Source organism: Dermacentor silvarum, chromosome 4, assembly GCF_013339745.2.
Source record: "Dermacentor silvarum isolate Dsil-2018 chromosome 4, BIME_Dsil_1.4, whole genome shotgun sequence".
Taxonomy (NCBI): domain Eukaryota; kingdom Metazoa; phylum Arthropoda; class Arachnida; order Ixodida; family Ixodidae; genus Dermacentor; species Dermacentor silvarum.
Window position 1 is genome coordinate 73,187,373 of NC_051157.2, and position 18,217 is coordinate 73,205,589.

Sequence of the window (18,217 nt, forward strand, 5' to 3'; positions counted from 1 at the left end):
CAGTAGAATCTCGTTGATATGATTCCGCATAATATGTTTTTCAGTATAATAAGCTTTTTGTTACTTACCTTTTCTTTTTCTATTATGTTTGCATAATATAATTTTCGGATGATACTATGTTCTATTTTCTGGTTCCCGTGAAGATCGTATCAACGAGATTCCACTATATTTGGGAAAGTGTACAGAGAGCAGTTGTCACCTGGTGCACGAAGCCTTCGAAATTGAGCTGGACACTGGGGGCATCTGCTGGCTGCAGCAACACTCTATCACCCACCCGGGGCGGGAACTGGGCCTCTTCCAGCCATGAGCTGAGGTTTAGCCGAGCGAGGCAGCCATCAATGCGCAGAGGGGCAGGGCAGAGGACTCGCTCCTCCAGATCACGGCTCAGCTGCACTTCCTCCAGGTGCAACAGCAGCTGAAGTTTCTCTACATAGTTTTCGGGACACAGAGGCTGCAAGAGATAAAAGGGACATCAGGTGATACACGCGGCAATTTGGGCGGGTTAGTGAAGAAGTAATATATAGGGCTATGTCTTATACATCAAATAGTATGTTATCCCGGTTAGTACATTTTTTATCGCTTTCTTTTCCAAATGCATGAACAAGGTTCTACTGTATATCTATTTTCTAAAAATATGGTTGTTACTGGGTGTGCTTATCCAGCATCATAGAGCATTTCTTGAGGGGAGACTCCAGCTGGCAGTGAACTAGGCTGTTTTCAAAAGCGATGAGCAGCGATGAGCAACACATACATCAACAACACAATGAAGCTGAGTAGTTTCACTGTGTGGCCGACGTCAGCAAAAGAAGAAAAAAAAAAGGCAAAAAAAAAAAAAACACTGACAAAGATGTGTTCCGTTACCATAACAGCAATATCAATGAGGTTATCAATGAGGTTCATACCTGGCGAAGCAATCCACTGACGAACCTCTCTAGTTCTCGAGTTGTCATCTTCCAGAATGCTGGGTTCACTGGAAAGTGAGGCAACCCTTCAGGAAGCTTTGCCTGGCGCCTGTTCAAAAAATGATGGCACAACAAAGCATTCGTTTGTGAACACACATTGCACAATCTACCGCTCTTTCCCCACTTCACGCCTTTAAATGCTAACGAAAGACCCGAAACTCAACTGAGAAATGGGCAGTATATTGGAGCACTATTTGCTCAATAGTCATACATACTGGTGCCATGGTTTAATGCCATAAAACGATAGGTGATGCTCACCAGCCTCGATCGGCTTTGTCATCAATTTCAATGCTAACTGATATATTTATTGATTAAGTGATTTATTTATTTACTTTAATGCCCCAAATCAACACAGGAGTTAAACGAGAGACAAAGTGCTCTCAGTTAATTTTGACCCTTCCAAGGCTTCTGTATTTTGTATTGTGACCCAAAACTTCCATATTTCACTCCCACCAAAATGCATTCACTGCTGTTGGGAATCGAACCCACAACCTCATGCTCAGCAGCTGAACACCCTAGCAACTGAGCCACTCTGCTGAGTACAAACCTCAAGTAAATGTATCAGAAAAAGCTTATTATCGCTACGAGCAATTACACCCTAAAACAGGGCAAATGGGAGAGAGCTCCCCTTTTATCAAGTTAGTAGCGCTGTTCACATTAAGGCTGTTTTGTGAAGCCTATGCTATCATTCAAGCTTGTGTGCTTTTATAAATTCAGAAATTCTACAAATTTGGCCTGCTATTTTAAAATAGCAGGCACAACCATGCCTTTATAAAAGGGGATGCGTGAGCGCATGGCCTGCAATTCACAGCGGCCACGAGGCGACTGTGAGAAGCTTTACACATGCTAGCGGTAACTACAGGTGCTGACTTGAGATTTATTTGCTCGACCATAGCCGCGACTTGTTCGTAGTTCTTCCAGCTTTCGATTGCTGGCTCTAGTAGCTGTCAAGCCTTTCCTAGTCGCCCACTGGCGGTGCGGACTGCAGGCCATGCAAATGCATGTCCTCTGTCATAAAGGCGGTGTGCACCAAAAGGAAAACAGATCTGCGAAGGATGCCCAAAAGATGACAAAAACTAAGCCACAACGGCAATTTCGGAAGAAAAAAAAGAGAAGTAATGTATAGCATCATTCCTACTCAAGTGCATTTTCTTACATGGGACATCGCTCGCCAGGCACAGTCCAAAGCTGTTCCTGGAATGCTCGACTGATGGTCTGCAATTTTTTTACAGATGAAGCCTTGCTCGATGGTGCCAGCTTTGCCTCCAAAGGGTCCACCACTCTTACAGTGGCAACACACTGGATGAAGAAGCCTTCCTCAAATTCCAGCTCTATTTTCTCGTTGCTTGTGCCTAGTTCGCTGGAAGAAGACAAAAGAAAACATGTGATCATACTTTATTACCATTTCCCGCTCTCTCTTCATTAAGCTTGACGTCATATTCCGCACATCCCAACATGGAGTGAATAAGAATATGTGTATGGCATAGTAATTCATTCTGGAGATTTACTAAACACAACATAGAGTGACCTGCATTCTTCCCTAAAACTTTACTGTCGTACCCCTCTTGGTGTTCACCTTGCAATCACCAGTGATTAATTGAAACCAATCTCAAAGGCAATGCTTTGCCAAACTACAGACACAAGAAATGACCAGGTAACCTTATAGCTGTAGACATTACTCACTGGAACGGGCACAGACGAAGGCAACTTTGCATTTTTTGCTTGATGAACCACGCAAGTAGCAGTGCAGAGTGTTATATCGAATGATCTGGACCATAATAATGACACATCTTAATGCGAGATTTGAGCAAAAAAAGAAAGCATCACTAAGCGCAAAATCTTTAAACATTCTTAACAAAAAAATGTAGGTCAATGTACATAACTTTCACTTACCATTATCTATACGTAGTACCCAAAAACTTATCATACTCCCTATTACTTGTGCAAAGGATGCCAGGCTGACATCAGATTGTCCACAACTTTGAACCCTCAATTGTCGAGACACAGCTAAGAGGCAGTGTCAAGCAAGCAATTTCAACAGGCACCATGCAACTCGTTAATTTTGCACACTCAAAGAAGGGGCAGAAATGTTGATTGCAAATAGCAGCGAATAAAGTAAGGTCAGCTAATGCTCTTTAAGGCCAACTGCAGAACCTATTAAAAATTAAACCTTAAACCTCTTTAAGGCGAACTGCAGGACCGCTTAAAAATAGGGGCGTGCGAATACTCAAATATCACCGAATCGAATAGTGAGCATTCCCCCAAATAATTCTATTCACAAATCTAATATCTACTATTCAATTTTTCAGATATTCAATATATTTGATGTGGAGACCGGTGCAATGCCACATGTCGCGTGCTCTGCGAAGCCCCTCTTGCTCGATGGCACGCACACGAGCGCTTCACTTCGTTTTTTAGCACAAAAGGAGTGCCAAGCGTACCGCAGACGGGGGCCGCCCCGGCTTATGTGGTGGTGGACTTTGTGACTGCTAGTGCTCCTCGATGTCAACCTGATGCAGTGATCGCACGTAACAGTGCTGCATCGGCTGGGGTCGCCTGTGTTGGTGCAAGGTTTGTCCAGGTCGACAGGGCCGATCAAAATGGCAGCGTGACGCGGACAGAGGACACGACAACAAAAAGTAGCGCATATTTCATGAAGTTCGAAGATCGAGCCGATTAGCAGGACCAACCACTGATGAGTCACCTGTACGAACATATTAGCGGCAAGCATTCCGTGACGGCTCGCAACCCGTTATCCCATCGGCCAGCGGCTAATTTTCATCACAACCACACTGCCAAGGCCATTAATCCTGAAGTGCTGCTTCGTCAGGCGTGGGCAACTAAAGTTATGGTTTGCCGTTCGTAGATGCACATTCATCTCTTTATGCATGTAGCTTCGAGCCACCTGTTACAAGGTTAGCTTTGGATTTACATGGTGGGCACGAAAGTGTCGTGACCCGGTTGCATGCATTTGCGTGGATGGCGAATGAACAAAGCGCAGAATGGGAGGGTCACGTTGCTCAAACTTGAACTTGCTCAACCGGAAATAGGTGACAACACGTCACAACATGACGTAGAGCCAGCGAAGGCGGAGCTTAGCCTCGATCACTCGGTGAGCGAGTTGAGGAGGAAATGCATGGCTAGAGAGGAGGCTAACTTGTAATCATCCGTAGCTCTCTTAATATGAGACGCTTCACTTAAATTGTGACGCGGATGTTTTACTGTAACTGTACCCTACGCATCTACAAAATTTGTCCAAACCGTTTCAGGGACCCTTTAATAAGAGTAGATCGCAATGTATATCTTGATTTCTATGTACTATCGTGAGCAATATGAGCTCGAACACGGGAGCGCGTGGAAAATAGCCTCGAAACCTAGATAGCGTCATACGTGGATGGCGCTGCCGAAACCGGATGGGAAAGGAGGGGGGCTCTTCCACTAACTGTTGGCACCCCCGCTTCGCTAGCGTACAAAAAAAAAATGATAAAAGAGGCGTATCCGAACGCTCAGCCAACACCGCCTAGATTTAATACAAGCATGACCTGTGCATTATGGCAGTCTGCGTCACAGCTGATATCTCAGCAGCTGCATAGCCTGATGGGTCATTTGATGTAGCTGAGCGCGTTGATGTGAATTGATATCACCGCTAGCGGCCAGTGACATGCTACAAGCTATCGTTTTGCAGCAATGATATCGAGGCGGGAGTGTGAACAGCCAGCGGAAGCGCGGCGCCCTTTCCAATTTGTTTCCAAAAGCGGCCGCTGCAAATCGGCCGATGTAGGGTTTGAGGCTATTTTCCACGCGCTCGCGTGTTCGAGCTCATATTGCTCACGATAGTACGTAAGCTTCTAATAGCTTGCTATATTATTGTTATGCACTGCTAGGAGACTCCTGAGCATGTGCAGCACTGTATTAGAGAGTTTTAGCTTGTCCGGTGTTCGAGTAAATGCGTCCTCAAAGTAGCGCCAACCGCACCCCTTCGCCTCTGCCTCCTCTCTCAGTAGCTGCAGCAGCGCCCCTACAGCGTCCAGGAGGAAACTACGGACGCGAAAGCGAAAGCGGCGCGCGGCCGCGCTCGGGCAGCCGCTCGGCGAACGGTACGCCGGTGTCGTCTGTGGAACGCGCGCTCGTTTCGCGGCTCTTCGGGTCGGCATCGCGTGCCAAAATAAACAACGCAGTGGACAGACAAAATGGCGCCTTCACTACCTTCAGAAAAGCTAGTGCGTCATGCTTGCAGATTCTTAGCGCCGCCGAGTTTACACGGCAATAGTGGCGCTGCCATCGAGAGCGTCAGCGCCGAGCGCGTCCGCAAGCAAACGGTCGGCTCTCGCATCGAGTATTGCTTGCTTGAGGTGATGTTTTTTGCAGTGCAAGCGTTTTTATTATTTCACTGGTCTACAAAGCACGATACTTGCCGTATTTATCTCTCGAACACTCTTCCAATGAATCGCTTTAGACCGCAGCGCTCTAGTCCGTTTAGCGGAAAGATTTGAACAAGCCCATCTTTTCGGCCAACAGCCGTGCCACCCCTCAACTGGCTCCATTTACAATCTGCAAGGCACACGGGAGAGGAGGAGCCTGCATGGGCGACACGAATGGCGCTACTTTAGTTTTTTTTAGGGACTTTAAGGAGGACTGCACGGTGCAGCCACCTGGTGGCACAGAGCTCAACCAGACAAACACAGCTAATATTGCAGTAACCAAGTGTATTTTACTTCGCTGCTGGTGTAAATTTTCGGTAGTGGCGTGATCGTGTTGCTGCCAAAAATTTACACCCACAGCAAAGTAAAATACACTTGGTTACTGCAATATTAGCTGTATTTGTCTGGTTGTGCTCTGTGCCGCCAGGTGGCTACACCGTGCAGGCCACTCACATTTATGCCTCCGCCCCTATTAGACCTACAGTGTAGTAGTGCCTGAGCATGATTTCCAAGATTGGGTAGTGCCAGCGGCATGCTGAATATTTTGGAGGCCATCATATCCACTAACCACCAAGTGTGTATGTTAAGTTCGACGACCTTTACTTGGATACTTTACTTGTATGCATGAGAACTAACTAAGAGGACGTTACAGAAACGTTTCCACATGTGTGTAGGCCCGGGAAGTGCCGCGCGCTATCGGCTAGCAAGATAGGCTGTTTAGAGCGGGGTGGCGGGCGCCGCTGAGCCGATGGTCATGGACCACATGTGCAGGATGTTTTGAACCGTCAACCACGGCAAACGGGTGCCGACAAACGCGCGTCACTTGCCGATCGTCACTGTTGTTGCCCCCCACCCACGGTGTCGGGGGAGCTGGACAAAGGATAAAAGGGCACGCGCCGGCAGCGCTCCTTGTAAGGCTAATGGGCAGATGGGAGTCGCGTCGCTCAGGTGGTCTTCGTCGCGTAGAGCAGGCTGCCGCCTGTGTTCAAGCAATTACACGGCGCATCCTCTAGTTTGCAGCTTGCTCGAGTGCATGGGCCGGGTAACAAGCGGATTCAAAATGGAAGGGAAATTCTTTTCCTGGCTTTTGTTTGTGTACTTTGTTGGTGCTGTTTTTGTGTTACTGGTTTGTTTATTTTGGTTTGCTCGTGTTTGCTTTGAAGTGAAGATACAACGTAAGGATTGGCCAGAGGAAAACGGGAAAGAGCGAAATGAACCAATAGGAGTGACTGAAAGAAAACTGTTGGGCTGATTTGAGCTAACCATTGGGTCGTGACAGTTGTATGCTTGTAAAACTGTTTGTGATTGTGAGAGTGCTCCGCCCTACGCTGCCGAGGGGCGGAGGAATGAAATTTTCGTGTGAACCGAATTGCTTAAAAGGGGGAATTCGGCCATGTTTTGGGGGAGAGCGATGGGATAGCGATGAGAGAGCTGGAGTCGATGACTCCGCGAGCTGTTGGCGAAATGTACATATGTAAATAAACCTGTACATACAGAGGAGTTGTTGCGAGCCTTGTATGCAACGTGTAGCCTGACAACGAACGAAGATTGAGGGCTAGGAGCCCGGATCAACAAGGGTGTCATCAGGAGCGACGGACGAGCAACGGCCTGAACTCGAACGGCGACACCCCCACGACCACGGAGGGAAACGTAACTGTGTACGTCATCTACTTATGTGCTAACGCATTAAACAGTAGAGCAATAAACATTAGAACCCTCTCTTTTTGAGAAATATGTAATATTCACTAAAATACTATATGTAGTCTGGCTTTTGCTACGTCGATAAATATTGCACCACCACCCCCATCCTCCTTTTCTTTATGATGTTATACTAATTGTTCTGTTTTCTTCTTATTTTTCTTGTTTATGCTGTTATCTGTGTAGTATTGATTTGCATTACTTGGATATTTATGTTACATTTTATACAGGAAATTCCTACGCTACATTTATATGCTCTATGTTGCTTGTATTGATACGTAGTACCTACATTCTATGTTATGGCAATTTCTTGTAGCAGGCGTGCAATTTCCGTTACTACTAGTTTATTATACAGCACTACTATATGTTATGTATCTATTTATTATCTATAATGTGCATTACATTATGTACTTGTCTTGTCGCTTTTCATGCACTGCCTCTGTGCCATTAAAGGGGGGCCCACAGCTTTTTCTGTTGGGTCTCATGCATCATGTAAAACTACTTGATGCAAATAAAGTTTGAAGTTCAAAATAGTGATTTTCGCAAAAAAAAAAAAAAAAACACTTTTTCTATTTTGGTCTTTTTGGATTCCTCAACATATATAAAGAAGCTCCTCGTACAGTTTGGTTGTCATCTGCACAACAGAAAAAAGAAAACTAGTTTTCTCTTTTTACCAGCAGTGCATGCGTTTCCCGTCAAAAGCACCTACGACTGCTCTTTTCAAGATGTGGTCATGGAGCAAGAGAGGAGCCGAATGCAAAGTCAATGCATGTGTTAGTTTGCTTCGCTGGCTTTCTAGTGATGAGAGACATTCTGTTGAGAGTATGCAAAATCGCACACAAAAGAGGGGAAAAAAAGAAGAAAAAAAAAAGAAAGGAAAGGCCCATTTTTGTCCACAGTGACTGCCAACTGCATATAAAACCGAAACTGAAGCTTGGATTGATGGAAATGCCCCTTGCTGCATTTAATTCTTCCCGCCCGCAGGGTCTTTGTGCCCAGTCTCATTTTTTTTTAATTGTTGGCACTGGACATCTTGGTATTGCTCTGCATTTTTCCACTAGTTCATTGCGACTTGCAGGTGTTCAATGCTGTGGTGGACTATGCCTGCCACGAAGTCTTCGACGTGGAAAAGCTTTGGGATGCAAAAAAGCACTGCAAAACAGAACCAATTGCCGCCGAGCTGCATTGAGTTGAAGGAGATGGCCTAATCCATGCAGCAGAGGCATTCGATCGAGCACCGGTGCCCGCAGAATAATATGAGATGTTTTGAATTCTTACAATCGATTTTTCTCAGTTTGCATGCACTTTTTGGCCAATTGGCAATTTGCACTTTTAGAAAAACTATTGCTTCAGAACTGCAAAGATGAAAAATGTTTGCAAGATTGTTTTTAGGTAAAAAATTTGTGGGGAACAAGGCTACAGACATCTTGAATATCTAAGTTGCCGCTATCATGAAAAAAGCATAAATTTCTGAATTACAGTAACAACCACAAAAAAACTTACCTAGCTTTAAAGTTATACAATTTCTATAAAAAAAAAGGAATAAAATTGCAAGCTGCTGCCACTATCCTGTAATAAAAGGCGTCCTGAAGATACTTATTCATTAAAATTTTATCTATATATACAATTTTTTTTAATTATAGTTTGCTTAAGGTGACAGTCATTTGCTCAAAGGGCACACTCATTTTTTTTTTTTTCATTTAGGCTAGGGTAATGAAACTTACTAAATATTCTAATGAGAAGACAAAACATCGTGCTAAATTTAGTTAAAATCGGTAGAGTGTACTAGAATGAGGGAGTGGGTCCAGCAGACGCCTTGGCAAGCGCAGAGGGTGAAGCAAGAAACGTTGAAATTGTGGTGGCGCTGCCATCGCCTCATTCTGAACCAATAAACGTTGGCTCTGGCTGCTTCGGCAGCGCTCACTGGCTGAGGCGATCTCACGGGCTGAGTAGCTGTCGTTGCGTCGTTTGCATTCTTTCCGCTGCTCTTTTTCCATTTTATTTACAATAGATCGGTGGGGAATAATATCAGCGTTGCCGCCACTGAGTATCCGCCTGTCAAAGCTCCATGCAGCTGTGGTAGGGTCTCCGACGTGACAAGCGTGCAGCCGGCGCGCGGGGCCGCTCATTCGGGAGAAAGCGACGGTGGCGCCACCAACCTTTCAATAAAAATAGCCTCAGCGGGGGGAGCCTGCATTGGACCCACTCCCCCCAATCTAGTACACTCTAAAATCGGCATGTCGGCTCAAATGTGAACTTTCAGCCACGCATCACCCATTATTTAGCACACAATGTGCACATACAGCATGTTCCCCGTTCAGACAACCATTAAACAGCCTTGAAAATCTTTTACATTTTTACATAAGTTCACCTGGACAAAAGTGCACTAAGCCTATGAGAACATAAACAAAGGACAGCAAACTGTTCAACTTATTGAAGAATTTGGCATGACATAGTTGTAGTTAACTGCATTTCAGCCATTAAGGCAGGATGAAATGCATGCTGAGCTCACAGCACACTACTTACCTGGCTTTACACACAAGATCCAAGTTGTACTTGTCACCTGATGCAATCAAGTAGGGCTGAAAGGCTTTAGCTAGTGCCACTTGCTTGGCTGCAGAATTAAACTTGCATGAAACCAGCAGGTGTGGCCTGTCCGTCGCATTCCTGTGCATGATAAAAGGAATGAGACACATCAGCACAGCAATACAACTTGTTATTTCTACACAAAGAGGAATACTATCAGTAATTGCTAATTCAACAAAAGCACCTAGCTGAAGTTCTCTTTTGACAATCATCCCATCTACTATCAGTAATTGCTAATTCAACAAAAGTACCTAGCTGAAGTTCTCTTTTGACAATCATCCCATCTACTTTAGCATTCTCACAAGATTGTGCAGACGACCCAATGCTTCAATGCATTGAACAACAGTCGATTTCCATTCGCTCAGCATTGCATAATTCAATCTGCCTTGCCATTCAATCTTGTTAAAAAGTTCCAAAAGGCAGCTGTGGTCTTGGCTTTAATTACAATTTAACTTTCACGTAAATTTTTTTTTCAGATAACAGTTTCTATGAGGCCAAATTAAGGGTAATTGACTGTATTACACAGAAATTATGGGGACAGCATTCCTCATGTGACTGATTAATGTAACACTGCTCAGTCCTGCCTTGTGGCGTTACATTTGTTTTTCAATAGGCACTACCGTTTCAAAGGCTTATAATCCACTTACAGCACAGATTGTCAACATAGGCATATAAAAAAATATTATGCCTTTCCCCGAGATTTACATGCTTTATTCTTCATGGTAAAAGTTCTCCTACAACCCAGCCCCAGCATTACAGCTGCATTATAGTAGTATCTCAGTGATAGCAGTATGTATCTCTAAAAGTGATCGCTCAAGTGTACCACCTTGTTTGCTTGGTATCTGTGGCCAATGAAGCGCAAATGACGACAAAGATGTGTCACTTCCATTATAAAAGCTCATTAAAAAAGGTTTTTCTTGTGCTGTTTCTAACAATAAACGTTCATTTCTCCTCCTCCCCCTCTTGTGAGAAAGTTCTGCACATCTTGTGTGTGTGTTTTTATCGCAAACAGGGTACTTTTTTCTTTTATAAATTGGGTACATATTACATTTTGGTACACTTTTATTTTGTTACGATAAGCCCGTGAAAATAGGGTCGTGTTAGAATCATGCAAATGTGGTAATTATAAGATATAACGAAGTTTCTCGCCAATATCAGCAAATAACAAAGATACATATACACTGAATATCAAACATAATGAGGGTATGTTCGTGTTGGATGCGACTTTTGTTAAAACGAGGTTCAACTGGGGATAACTTAGTTGTTATAGTGTGTCAGTGGTATCCGTGCCTGTGCAGGCTAGTTCAGTGGCAGCTTGAGCCCTGCCACCAGAAAAAAAATGGATGAATTTCACCGACCCTTCACTTACCGACATCTAAGACAGTCTTTGAGAGAAAAACATTGTGGATTACTGCTGTGCTGAGAATAAAGCTGTGAATGAATGCTGCATAATGTACCAGCAACTAGTACAGTGCAAGCTATGCAGTGCAAGCATATATTGCCTGCTCTTGTCTCCAAAACACATGCCCAGGCACTATCACTTGTGTAGTTTGTGTCACGTATGTTACAAACCTAACACAAACTGCCAAGCACATTCAGCAATATTTCAATGGTTAGAATGGACACTAAGGACACTAAACTAAGGACACTAAACATCGAATGCAAGTGCAGCAAATGCTATCACAATTGAAGAAAAAGGGCTGCTAAACTGTTTTGAAGGGCAACTGCAATCAAATTTTGGGCCACGTATAAAGCCTAGTTTCTGATAGTGTAGATATATAGCAGCCTCCAACCAAAATTTTAAGTTTGATATACAAGTGGATGTGTCATGGAAAGCTCGCAAATGTAGACATTTCTGATACCTAAACTAACCCCCCCCCTTCAACGATGTGCTGAAAAATTTCAGAGGAAAGTGCTGGGACTTTCGTCATATCTGCCAACCACCAGTTGCATACATCATCTGCTTAGTTGCTATTCAAAGGCTGCTAATAAGAAAATTGGACAATTACCAGCCTTGCAGCTCTGCCAAGATTGCTTAAGTTGTACACACTACTCATTTAGTGTTACCAATTTAGCCCAAGAAAGTTTCATTGCAGCTGAGCTTTAAGCATTCAGAAAGGTCACAGGACTACTATGAGAAGCGGTGATGAAGGGAGTAACTGAACTCACGTGATGCAAAGCTGCAAAGAGTGGCTCTCCCCAGGACTAATTTCGCCAAAGTCAACTTCCTTTGGAACATCAAGGCCATCGGGGATATGACAGCTGCAGAGAAGGCACAAAGAGGAGGTGGCTTAAAACTGCAGCAGCTTACTTAGAAATTGAGAAGTAGCTGGTACGAGGGGCGTACCATAATGAATTGCACTTCATTTTTCTTTTTTTTGGCAGACAGAAAGGTGTTACATATCTCTTTGAATTCCACTTTCTCAACGTAATCACCCTGGAGAGCAATGCATTTCTCCTACAGGTGAGGGAGCCTTGCTAGTAGGCCCTCTTGGAACCACTTCTTTGGAGTGCTGCACACCTAAGCCTGGATAGCGTCTTGCAGCCCCTGTATGTTAACGAAATGCTGACAACGCGGGGGTCTCTTCATGGCTCCAAACAGGTGATAGAAAGCGCCAAGTGGGGGGAATTCGGAGAATGTGATGCGCCTTTCCTACATAATGATGCCTTCCACCCACACGATGTTGAGTGGTGGTGCGAGGAAGCAGCATCTTCGGGATGCTGCTTGCTTGCCAGACACTGCCACAAGTCCCCGGTGAATCTCCGAACTCATGCCCTCCTTCCATAAGAACCACGACGTCCAGCGCTGCCTTTGTAAGTCTCTCTCCATGCTGTCCGCTCGGCTACTGACGCGTGTGGGGAAGGTGTGAGCTGGCGACCACAAAATGGATTCTGCCGGCACATGCTGCCGTCTGGTGCTGAAACAAACTCCCAACAACTCATGACAGGCACGCCGACTGATAGGGAGGCTTATGCGGTGCAGGAGATTCACAAGTGCAATTCATTATGGTATGCCCCTTGTATATGATAATGCACCATTTCGTCTCATTCAAATGGTGTTTGAGGGGGCAGCTTATTGCCCATGCACAAACTGCATCTGACCCGGCAATGTCAAATGACAATGAATTCAAACAAGAGTGAATCAGTGGCAGCTAGATAAATGTGCATAAGTCATACCAAAAGTGCAAACAATAGAAGTTCATTTGGAAAGCTACGAAGACATAGCACAACAGTGATGCAGAACATTGTGGCAACCTGAGCTGGGTTATTATTTAAGGCCAACAGTGACGCAGACCATTGTGGAAACCCGAGCTGGGCTATTATTTAAGGTCCCCGTGCCCGTCACTTAAGCCAACACTGACTTTGTGGTGACACTGTCTAGCAGTGCTGTCTAAGGACTGTGCTATGTCATGAAATGCCTATGACTGGCGTGCATGCAAATACTCACAGCTTGCTTGCAATGATACCATTGTGGCAGGATGGGCTGGACGGCACTGCCTTCTCATCATACACCTCCAGTGACACAGCCCGCCATGCAAGGCTGCCCTGGTCACTTTCGATGGCATGAACTGCGACTTGCAGCCCAGCTTTCAATCTTGCTGCATCAGTTGGCCACTGGTCCGTTGAGAACGCTATCTGATGAGAGGAAAAAGGAAAAACAAAAATACAGTTTTATGTGGTGGTGATGACAGGAAGACAAGGCACTCGGATGTAGAAAACCACAAACCGTCTATAGGAAAAACTCATGTCCTTGAAGACGGGTAAAGCCGTATACGTAGTTAGTGACCGGTTCAGAGTGCAGTGGCAAACAAACGAAGAAAGTCTGCAGACATGCACCTGACAGTTCTTGCGACTCGTTTATATTCTACATACACATACTGTACATTCAAACTGCATGTGTGCATTTGTGCTCGCTTCCCATACAGCAGTCAATCAGTGTCATTAATTTGCCATTTTCTAGCCTGGCAGCACCCAGTTGAAGGTACACTAAGGAGAAACACTAAATCAGTTCAAAAATTTCAAACCTAGAAAAATTTATTTATGTTAATTTTACGGTATTTATTTTTTTTTGCCAGAACTTCAGCAGCCTGTGTGAGATCACGAATTTCAAAGAATTTTCTTGTATTTTGGCAGTTGTAGTGCAGTAGAAGTTTTCAAATCTTGCCAAGTTCAGTTTGTGGCTTCACTAGAATGCGATGTAGTCCATCTTTACCCATAGAAAGCTAACTTGGTCTGACCAGATGCTGTCAAAACCCATGGCATCACAGCGAGCAACATCGGCACCCATCTTTCGTTTTTGTATTTTTTTCTGGCTTATCAAGCCAGCATGTCATGATGAGAGAGTTTTTTTTCAGTAGGTGTAGAAAATTTATGTACTTATACAACTCAACTTATACCCGTGTCACACGGCCAAATTTAGTGCCACTTTGAGCAAGTGCACTTCGGCGCAGTGAGTGTCACTTTGGCGGCACGCTGTTACACGAGACATAAAAGTGTCCTTTGAAATTGATGACACTGGCAATGGTTGATCGGAAGGCACAACATATATTTGTGATTTTAAGCATTGCCAGCCATATAACCATGTGCTATGGCTAAAAACAGCATTTAGAAAAGCTTTGGTGCAACTGAAATAATTCAATGCAACCGCAATAACATGATGAATCTTCAGGAGCCAAGATAGCGGAGCGTCGCATCCAAGGTATCACAAGAAAAATAGCCGATTTCATTGCAGATGGCACAAGAACGGATCGCGAGCATTTCGAGCGGATTACGGTAGCACTTATTTGTCGTTTACGGACCACTCCGACTCCGCTCACTTTCTATGTGCTCAGACAATACACAGAATCGTGTCAATGTTGGATATTCAAGAGCGCATCTTGCAAAGACGCAAGCGACACACAGTCAGCTTGGCTGCACTGTCACGCTCTGCTCGATTAATTTGGTAGCTGAGCAAGGTCAGCGTTCCACCTTTAAAGGGACACTAAAGGCAAATATTAAGTCAAGCTAAAGTGATGTATTAGTGCACGAGTATCTCTAAAGCGTCAATATTATCCCAAGCAGAGCCTTAGTAATAGAGAAATTAAGGTAAATGTAGGAAACGATTAGCGACTCCCCCGGGACATTCAAGTACTCGCCCGATGACGAAGGCACTCCTCATTTAAATTCTGTCACTAGTACTGAACCACTCGTTATAAAAACATCATTGTACTGTATTATAAGAAAGAAAATACTACTTCACCAGTTCTATTACACTTTTACAAAAAAGAACTAACTGACATTACACCGTCGACAACAACGCGGGCGGTCAAAAGGTTTCGTATTCGCTCGACTCTGCGCCGCCCGCACTTTTGCGTTTCAGTTTTTCTGTTATCGTGTAGTGTTGCGCTTGTTTTTCTGGCTCGCGAACCTCGCACTAACTGCAAGTAGCAGAGAATTCCACTTCCATGCGACGTCGCGGAATGCCCGAACGGTCTACGCCACTTTACCAAAATCAGCTGCAGCGCGCACCGTACAGCCATCTGTCGGGCGCCGTTACACTCACCAACGGCAGAAAATGGCGTATGCAACGTCACCACTCCTCGGTTGGCGTGGCGGGTGATTTGAATTGCAATGAAGGTATTTGGACCCTTCAGATCCAATTTTCTCGTAAACTAAGTCTTTTCTTTGCACAAGACAACCGTTTTCAGGTTTCTGGAAAGGTATTTAAACAGTCCACGTCGACTTAGTATTTGCCTTTAGTGTCCCTTTAAGTCCACTCTACAAAACATTGCGTTGTTCGAGCGCGCCATGAACACGAATTCCAGCCGCTTCCGATTACCTGCCACGGGCCGGCTACACGGCTTTTGTACCACATAGACAAACGTGTCACCATCCTAAACAGCAAGAAGCAGTACTATCGAGGCACCCTGAGTGCCTTGCTATCCTCATCCAACCATGCCGTCATTGATGCTCCGTAATAAAGCGGCATCCGTAATAAAGTGGATGCCCATTAAACTCTGAAAAATGATGGCATCTACACAAGTATGGTGCCTCACACAGGAATGAATAACTTTGCGGCCATTACACATAACAAGCTGAGGACGACAATAAGAAGTTATTTTGTAACAGTATATGACATTTTATAATCTTACAACATTTACAATCACAAAATGGGTGGTTTGAAATTACTGCTGATTCCGCTTTGAATATTAGTCTAGTTATCGTTTAACCAATGCTACCGAGGCTACGCACTTCGGCGCAGCGAAGTTAGTTTGGCGAAAGCACTCGCCAACAAATGTGCTTTGCAGCAAGTGTCACTTCTTTCTGAGGTTTTACGTGCCAAAACCAGTTCAGATCATGAGGCACGCCGTAGAGGAGGGCTCCAGATTAATTTTGACCACCTGGGGCTCTTTAACGTGCACTACAACGCAAGCACACGGGCGTTTTTGCACTTCGCCTCCATCGAAATGTGGCTGCCGTGGCCGGGATTCGATCCCGCGATCTCGTGCTCAGCAGCGCAACGCCTTAGCTGACTGAGCCACCGCAGCGGGTGCAGCAAGTGTCACTACGCATTCCCGTGTGACAGCATGCGAATGACACTCACAGCGAAGTGCACTCGCTCAAATTGCACTGAAGTTGTCCCGCATGACACAGGTGTTATTTGTCCCTTTAGCAGACCTATAGAAGTGGTGGATGCATCAAATTATCTAGTCTGCGCATGCGAGCACTTGCATTGCCTCATTGCACTTTTCTCTGCAGGCGTATATCTGCAGTGCACTTTTGGGTGGAATGCACAAATGCTTTTCACACAGAGCTACCACTGCATACTAAATGTGTGTTGTATGTAAGTTTGTGTAGCCATGTAAGAGAATCTGATGACAAAGAAAAGCAAGCAAGTTTCTCTCACCTGCTGTTCAATGATGCCACCTGTAGATGTGAGGCGGGTCACCTGTCCTATAATGTGCTTCGATCGCAAAGCTTCAACTGCAGTTGCACTGCCAGTCACTTTGTCAAGGTGCAGGCGCACCCAATCACCCGAGCACACCTCAAAGTCTGGCTCATACCCTGCCTGGGGACAAAGCAAAGTTGGTAACTTAGCAAGAAAGTCACTAAATTTCGTGAATTTTTAGTCACCCGAATGATGACATTGCCTTTCTAGAGTCTTGTCAACTTTCCTAGTGACCTTTTCAGTGATGTAGGGAGCCAGCTGGTCGCCCTGGTAAAATTCCTCGAGGGATGTTGACTAAGTGAAATGCCTCGCCTACATATGATCTCAACAATGATGTAAGCACTCCCATTTGTCATTACTTCTAAAGACATACCAAAGAGCTGATTAGTGAGCCACCTTGGTCCATAAAAACTGCTTTTCTATACTCGTGGACAACTTTCCGTGCAATGAAGAGAAAGCTAGGGAGGCAAAGCACGCACAAGTAAGAGCGCTCCTCTAAAAAGTCCCACGTTCTCATCTGTGTTAGTTTAAGCTGGGAAAAAAAAAGATCCACGTCTCATTTACAACAGCAAAACAAGACAAAATGCACCACTGAGCGTTAAATTTAACTTGTTTTCCTGCTGTTCTCTTCTGTGTTTGGGAAAATGCAAGACCGTTGCACATAGAAGCTATGCTATTCAGTATCTGTTCCAAGAAACAAAAAGCACTGCCAAATGCTGCCGAACTACTTGGGGGCGTAAGACGTGTGCAGAAGCTCTGTCGCCACAAAAAGTTGACTGCGGGTACAAGCAAAGCACAATCTTGAGACCTGGTACCATTTTCGAAAATTAAGGGTTGCTTTCCTTTTCACAATCGCCACTACAGGAAGTTAATTTAAAGCTATACTATAAAAAATTAAGAGGAAGATGTCTAGGATCAATTAAAGGGGCTCTGAACCGCCCCTCGAGCTTGGTGAAATAACATAGTCCGCAGGTGGCATACGCTGCTGTGAACATCTCAACCAAGTTTTGCTGTCGTACGCGGTGCCTCACAAGCAGATCGCGAAGTCAGCTTTCTCTCAAACAGAAGCCTGCTCCTTACTCTCTTCTGGACGCTTTTTTTCGTAATAAAGTGGATTCCCATCTACAGCTGCTATTTATTGGTAGCTGCGGTCGGCTACCGCGGCTGCCGGGGGAGCTGCCACAAGTCCACTGGCTAAGCGCACTGTGGTTCGCTGAGGACAACCGCGTTTGGCTTACGTTTAGCGCATCGTAGGCACCAAATCGGAAGTCGTGGTGTCTTGTTAGCAACCAAAATGAAATTTGAACTGCACTTTAACATATATAAAGACAAAATTTTGAGCAAGTAATCATCATCATCAACATAATTTAACGACTTTCCACTACAAATGGAGAATTTTGTGCCACAACCTGGTTACGTAGATTTTTAAAAAAGTTACCGACACTCGGACACAGATTACAATCAGACCAGCCCTAACCCTTTCAGACGCTGTGTACAAATTGGATCAACAGCAAAAGCAGCGATGAAAGTAATGATATTTAAAATATGTCGCATATATATTGAAACACTTATGGTTGGAATCATGCTGCAATTTTGGATCACATGTGCAAAATGTTTTAATA

At 44.6% G+C, this 18,217-nt stretch overlaps 1 protein-coding gene across 2 annotated transcripts in view; it reads right to left on the reverse strand.

Annotated features, from left to right (window-relative positions):
* Window positions 1-18,217, reverse strand: part of LOC119450222 (putative helicase MOV-10) — a 64,131-nt gene that overhangs the window by 31,539 nt on the left and 14,375 nt on the right. For both annotated transcript variants that reach the window (XM_037713606.2, XM_049665724.1), the window contains exons 3-9: window positions 16,554-16,715; window positions 13,116-13,303; window positions 11,837-11,929; window positions 9,608-9,748; window positions 2,119-2,322; window positions 903-1,011; window positions 200-451 (exon numbers count right to left, since the gene is read on the reverse strand). In XM_037713606.2, coding sequence (XP_037569534.1) covers window positions 200-451; window positions 903-1,011; window positions 2,119-2,322; window positions 9,608-9,748; window positions 11,837-11,929; window positions 13,116-13,303; window positions 16,554-16,715 — 1,149 coding nt within the window. The remainder of the gene's footprint in view (window positions 1-199; window positions 452-902; window positions 1,012-2,118; window positions 2,323-9,607; window positions 9,749-11,836; window positions 11,930-13,115; window positions 13,304-16,553; window positions 16,716-18,217) is intronic.